At 44.0% G+C, this 6,828-nt stretch overlaps 1 protein-coding gene across 1 annotated transcript; it reads right to left on the reverse strand.

Moving 5' to 3' along the window:
- Positions 1-2,099: 2,099 nt before the first annotated feature.
- Positions 2,100-4,217, reverse strand: LOC6725568 (endothelial lipase). Its single transcript, XM_002106543.4, has 4 exons — positions 3,734-4,217; positions 3,439-3,593; positions 2,900-3,376; positions 2,100-2,808 (listed from the first exon to the last, which is right to left on the reverse strand). Exons 1-4 carry the CDS (start codon positions 3,925-3,927, stop codon positions 2,414-2,416), a joined length of 1,221 nt encoding a protein of 406 aa, XP_002106579.2. The 5' UTR covers positions 3,928-4,217; the 3' UTR covers positions 2,100-2,413.
- Between the last annotated feature and the right edge of the window lie 2,611 nt (positions 4,218-6,828).

The raw sequence follows: 6,828 nt of genomic DNA on the forward strand, positions 1-6,828 counted from the left end.
ATCGCCTTAAAGCGTTACCGGATATTATTTTCGAGCTGTGCAATTCTCTGGCGGGTCTTTTCTGTCTGTCGCCCCTATCCTTGGTATTTCGCAGGTTTTTCCCATTGACGATGTCTTCAGGAATTGGGGAGTTGGACGTTGCAGGGAGTTGGACGTCGGACGTTTACCGTTGGATGAGGACGGCACCTGCTGCGAGTTATTTACAGCCACTGGAGGGCATTCCTTTCTTTCCTCGCTTCCTCCGCTCCGAAGTACTTTTTTTTTTTACATTTTCCACAGGAGCAGGAGCAGGTCGTCCTTGTACAGCTATTACACATTGCCGGAAGCGTTTGAATGTGTTTATGTGTAAGCGTCTATCGCTCAAGTTGCCTGCTGGCCTCTCTCTCTGCTGTCCTCTATTCCTCTCTTTCTAGTCTCCATTCTCCAGCTGCTTTCCATAACAGCAACTAAAATGTTTCCGTTATTAAGCTAAAGAAACACTTAACTTTGCGCCAGGATCAGCAAGGACGTCAGGTGCAATGAATAGAGAGGGCGGGCTAGGAAAGAATGAGAGGGTAGGATAGAAAAGAATGAGACGGACGGAGGAAAAAGAAAGAGAGGGTCTTAGAGTTAAGGACCATGAGAATGCACGAAACTTTTGAGGTGTTTAAAACGTTAATTTGCTTTAGATTTTACAGGAGTTTCTTCCCTGTCTCTCTCGCACACCTCTGCAAGTGTGTGTGTGTTTGAGCGTGTGTGTAAGTGATTTTCGCATTAACGCGTGCTACTTGAGCGGTTCGAGTCAGCGGAGCACAAAAAACTGCTCCTTTTCCCTCTCGTTCCCTTCCTTTTTTCATCTTTGTTTGCTTGCCCAGAAATTAAGGGCAATAAAAACAAATAAAACACATATACTGATTAAATTAAGAGTTTAAATAGAGCATTTTAAGTTCTTGAGCTTAAAAATGCTACAAATAGCTTCATAGAAGTATAAATAAAATCAAATCAAAAAGGTGCGACCGTTTAGATAACAGTGCTGTCTGCTGCTCCTTTTAGAATTTCATTCAAATTTCTGTTATCCTGTTGCAAGTGCTATCCTTCTCTAACACTTGACCAAAAGCCACACACATTCCCTTGGCCCTCTCTTTCCCGCTCTCGCTATTCCCTGAAATCAACTTTCATAATTAAATGGCGAGTCCGAGCTTCCTATTCGCACTCCCTCTCTCCCCCGCTCTACAGCCACCTCCCTCGCTCTCTCTCTCCCACACACGTGCATGCATAAAACAATTTAACACTTAACGTGGCCAGGAGCTGGAAATAAAAAGCGCATAACTCATGCGAAGAAGTCGGCGACGGCAGCGACGCCGGCAGAGGCGACGACGCCGCCATAAATTTCAAAAACAGCTACAAAACAGGAAGCAGCAGGCGGAGCAACAACAACAATAACAACAACAGTGGCAAGGAGCAACGGGAAAAAGCAAGAACAACTCGAGTGGAATGTACAACGGGATAGCTGCACTCGGCGAAAAAACATAGTAACATATAAGTAGCGGACTGATTAATTCAAGCAACTAGCTTAATATCAATACTATTAAAAAGTTAGGATTTATATTTTAAGTCTGTCAATTTTATGATGTTTAAATAAAAGTTGTACCCAAACTTATGAATTAAGTCTTTTTTTATTTGTTTCACATTGTTTCACATAGTTTTTTCCAGTGTTGTGAGAGGGGCGCGGGGGCGGGGCACGGCCGCAATGGACTGCAAAAATATTAACTACCTTTTAGCAAAAAGCGGGCCAAGCTGACGTCAAGTTTTGTAGAAAATTATGTTTTACATTGCGAAAATTGAATTTCAGTTTATTGTTTTCTGCTGCTTGTTCTTGTTCGACCATTTTCCATTTTCTATTTTCTTTTTTTTTTCTGGCCATTTTGCTTTACGATTAACTGTTAAATGCAGCCGACTTTTCGCCGTTTTGTGGCTGCAAGTCAACGACTTTTCCATGTGTGTTGTTTGTCCTTCTTGTTATTTTTTATGCAGTTTACAAGAACATGGCGAAAACCGGCTGGCTGCCAAATTGAACGGAAATATTTACTGCTACGTTCGTTAAAATAAAAAAATAAAAACGCTCTAGAGATTTATATTCTTATGAGAAACTTCGGCGGATTACGATGAACTCGCTTGAGATTTTAAGTAAGCTTAAGTATCCATCTTTCGTTCTTTTAGGGGAATATTTGTTTGTGAAGGTATAACTAAAATCGTAGTATAAAATAAAGTGAAATGAAAATACATTTTTATGTATGATATTATTACAGTAAACTTTTTCTAACAATGTGCTGTCTTGTTGATTAACCCTTAGGCTGTCTCGTCTCTCTTCCATCAAAAAATGATTGCATACATTTAGGCTGCGTTTATTTTAACACTAACAAAACACTAGGAACTACTTATTCGCGCACAGCGATCTTTCTCTGTCTCTGTCTCTTCGCTGTCGCTTTCTCGCTCGCTCCCGCCGCCGCCAGCTGTTCGTCCAGAGGCGCAGCACCAGGGGGCTTTGGCCGACCTGACTGACCTTGCTCGACGACATGCGCCCCACCCCGCTCAGCCAGTTGGCCTGTCGCCTCGGCACGTACGGCTGCTGGGGCGCGGTGCGGAAGTAGAAGCTCCCCTGCGCACGCCTCTGCGAATGGATCCCGAAGCGCGCCTTCCGGTTGCCATCGCAATATCCGGCGGCGAACTCCCGGTAGCTGTCGCACTCGTAGCCCACGAACGGGTACTCGGGATCCATCGATTGCCGGAAGAAGATCGCAGCCGCCGAGTGACTGCAGGAAACGGGATCTGCCGAATGATAATGGATTGTAAGAGCTATCAGTAATGTATCTACGGGCTATCTTTGAAATAATCCCATGATATAATCCCTATGACTTACTGGTATTTTGCATGTCGCGCAGATTGGCGAACATCTTGCAGTTCGTTTGAGGCGCCCTGCCTCCGTTGGGATAGAAGTCGGCGTGGCCGCACTTCAGACTGGTGCCCAAGGAGCCGCCGGAAGTGTGAAGTACCTGGACGAACTGCGCATCTCCTGGATCCAAGCGGTACTTGGGCGCCACCTCCGCGGGCAGCGAGAACAGCGGTCCAGCGGGATCCAAGCCAATGATCTGCTCCACCTGACCCTCCAGCACCGCGCCCGCGTATCCAGCGGCATGGGCACCCAAGCTGTAGCCCGCCAAGGTCACGTTGCGCCGATGAAAGTGATTGGGACGCAGCTCCTCCAGGGCCATGATGATTCCAGCCACCGTTAAGCCCACATCGAAAATGGACATGGAGGCGGACTTGTAGTCGTTCTGCGACAGGTTTCCCCAGTCCACAACGCACACATTGTAATTGGAATCGAATAGGGTCCAAGCTGGGAATAAGAACCGACATTCGAATGATATCCGTATTATCTATTATGTGGAGGATACATACTTAGCAGTAATTCTTGCACCCAATCCTTGCTGCCCTGATCATTCCAGCCGTGCAAAAATAGGGCCAACTTTTTGTTAGGATCGAGGCGACGAAATCCTCGAAGGTCTCCAAGCTGCAGATTGAAATGCACTTCGTTGCCAAAATCCTTAGCTGATCTGGAAAAAAGTGTCAGTTTTCAGCTATAAATATTCATTTGTTATGGAAACTCCACTGTAACTCCACTTTTTAATATTGCTTAAATTTGAAATCGAATAACAAGTGAAAAATGCCGAATACGAAACCTACACCCACTTACATGGTGCGACACTCGAAGACGATGCCATGATTGAGATGGGCACGTTCCAGGCTATTCCGGAGCATGGTCTCCTGGAGATAGCGGAAGGCCTTCATCATGGGACTCCAGCGGTGGAAAGCCTCGATCCTCGGCACATCGCCGAGCAGGCAGAGCAGGCAGCCAAGGAGCAGAAGGTGGTTCACGTGACCGGGCATGCGGTCAAAGGGTCATGCACCACCGAAAACACCACACACACACACACACACTGTCACTGAGCAGCACCAGAAAAAAAATAGAGGAGCGAAGAATTGGGGGAGTAATCCGAGATCTCAAGACGGAAGACACGCTCTTCTGGACCGAATGGTTTGCCCCGTGGCTGGCTACTGAAGAACCCGACTCGCTTGTAACTCCAAAAGACCCGTGAAGACGATGATCATCATGCTGCTGATGATCGTGATGGAAAAGTACACTGGGAAAAATCATAAGCGGGTCCAGCATTGTTCTGAAGAACGCTAGAAGCAATATTCAAAAGATAAGATATAAATTTGTATATAGTATTAATTTCCTAAATATATGAATTTTATTATGCCTTGGGATGAAGTAATGTATCACACTACATGAATTTCCCGTATTTTCGCGCAGTGCATGTGATGCTGATGACCCTGCTCTCCGAGAGCTCTAAACATCTTTGGCGTTCTTGGCCGCGTGTTTGCACAAGTGAAAGTACAAAAAAGCTTGTAACGACTTTTTGACTTCGATTTCGATTTCTTTCGACTGGGAATTCGGCTTTGGGTTTTCGGTGTTTGGTATTTGGTATTCGGTACTCGGCACTTCACTGATCTTGACATAGAAGCCAGCAAACGGTAGCCACGAATTTCTGACTTGTCACGGCTGTTGTTTATGGTTTATAGTTTACTTTGTCAGCTGAGCAAACCGCACAGCATCGAAATCGATAATAAAACCGAAAGACAAGGCGGCGCATTCAGGCCTCATCTCGGATCGAATAGGTTAATTTTAGTGCAGCCATAAACTTCAGAGGGAGTTGATCTGGGCACACGCTTTCTCGATGCAGTGAGAGAAATGGATGTAGTCCTAAGCACCATATACTAATATATCATATACGTAAAGACCCGTTTACATACTTTAAAACTGTGCTCTTAATTCTTTTCTGATATGTTTTCATTTCTAAGCGATTTGATTGCGAATCGATTTTTTCCAGTGCCTTTACGACAACCCAAATGGCGGAGAACTTACAAACTTTTTTTTTATGTCGCGCTCATAAAATATGTTCAGCTCACAAGAGATAAACCATAATATAATCCCGCCCCCTGACGCCCCTCGCCATCCGTATTATTTTTATCTTTTTGGCCGAGCTTTCTAACCAATATGTGTTAAACGAAAGCAAAGAGAGAATAACGCTAATGATGCGCAAGTAAAGTGCCAAACGAATTTCGTTGTCTTCGCCCCATTGTTTTTCATCTTAATCTCGGGAGAGCCCCAAAGCTTCGTCTTCAAATCGTCCACTATCTCCATTTCTGCTTCCCCTCTTTCTTCTGGCTTTGTTTTGGCGATTTCTGCTTTTGGCAGTCGATCGATTTGCATATCTATCTGTAGCTTCTTTCTGCTGTCCACCTGTATTTCTGTTTATCTGGCCTCAATGTCAACTTTATGTTCAACACTATCAATCCGGCCGAAAAAAATATGGTAAAGACGTGCAGATTGGAATGTATCTCGAGATGGAATGATAAATGAAAGCTAAACAAAGATCAATGCTAAAATGAATGAAAGAAGAAAAGAACTCTGGACATTAGGTCTTGAAAAAATGTATTTTATTTTCTGTTGAAGTTAAAGAGACAATAAAAGACTTTAAATGTTAAAAAAAATATTCAAACTACGGATATTGTAATAAAATGCATAGAGTTTGTATGCATGAATTTAATTTGGTTCTTGGTGAAGTGGGACAATCGCTTTTCCGATTAAATATTCATGAATGATCAAAAGTTTTTTGTCCGCCCCCAAATGTTCGCTGAATTTTCCCAGCCATTTTCTTCGGCTTTCCTTTCATGCACTTTGGAGTTTTGCTCTCCTTTGTTTTGGCCATTTTCTTCATGTGGCTCTATCATTAAGGCAGAGTGCGGCTTAATTGTTGCCGCAGACAATGGCTGGATATTGTTATGAGAGGGGTGGTGGGGGGGAGGGGGCCAAAGGGGCTAGGATGCCCCCAAAAGGCGCCCCCAGCCGCCTGCTTCGCCCACAGTTGCGTTGCCTATTAAGCAGCATCATAATAATAATGTGTAACAACAAGAGCAACAACAACAGCTGCTGGCAATAACTTTTGCATACGTATGTGTGGCCGAGCTTATGTGTGAGTGTTTGGGGACGCATTCAAAGCAATTTCCACAATTTTCGTATTGTTTACTTAATTAATTCTGCACAAAGATTTTCATTTGCAACTGTGTGCGAGTATGTGGTGCTCGCAGATGTTTTGTGGTTATTACAGCAAGCCAACAACTCTCGTTCAACACCCCCGATACACACACCACACCACCCACCACCCACCATCCAGCACCCGTCACCTCAGCTCCTATCACACCCTTCATCCAATATCCATTCGGGCAGACAAAACGCGTAATGAGTTTATAACATTTAATGAATCCACAGCCAACGCCGCAGCACAATGCGGCGTATGCGTAATGCGACCGACTCTTAGCGAGGCGACAGCTTAAAGGCTCCTTAAAGTATGCAACAAGTCGCCGACGAGTGGGGATAATTACGGGGTATTTCCCGGGATTTTAATTAGATTAAGTTCATGCAGCAGACTTGCTGTAGCATAACCATTAGCTAGCCAGGGCTCACCATTTTCATTTAGGGTATTTTAATAAAATTATAAATTCAATTGCAGCGGCTAGAAATTCGGGAATATTTGGTAGTACTGCCAGTGGTTAGAAAATTGTGTTCGAAGAGGTTTAAAGAAAGTTCTTAAAAAATATCTAAAAGGAATAGGAATACTGTTCTTTAAAATAAACAAACATCTGCTGCTCCATTTTCATTTTGCCTCGCCGCGCCTTCTTTCTTTATATTTTTTCCATTTTCAGGCTTAAAATAAAGCGAGTTCA

This window comes from Drosophila simulans, chromosome X (assembly GCF_016746395.2).
Source record: "Drosophila simulans strain w501 chromosome X, Prin_Dsim_3.1, whole genome shotgun sequence".
NCBI classification, from domain to species: domain Eukaryota; kingdom Metazoa; phylum Arthropoda; class Insecta; order Diptera; family Drosophilidae; genus Drosophila; species Drosophila simulans.

Excerpts from the sequence above, each read along its gene's own strand:
- LOC6725568 (XM_002106543.4), bottom strand. The coding sequence starts at position 3,927 with ATGCCCGGTCACGTGAACCACCTTCTGCTCCTTGGCTGCCTGCTCTGC. Across the intron at positions 3,377-3,438 it reads GGTGCAAGAATTACTGCTAA|CTTGGACCCTATTCGATTCC; the intron begins GTATGTATCCTC and ends TCTTATTCCCAG. Across the intron at positions 2,809-2,899 it reads GCGCGACATGCAAAATACCA|ATCCCGTTTCCTGCAGTCAC; the intron begins GTAAGTCATAGG and ends ATCATTCGGCAG.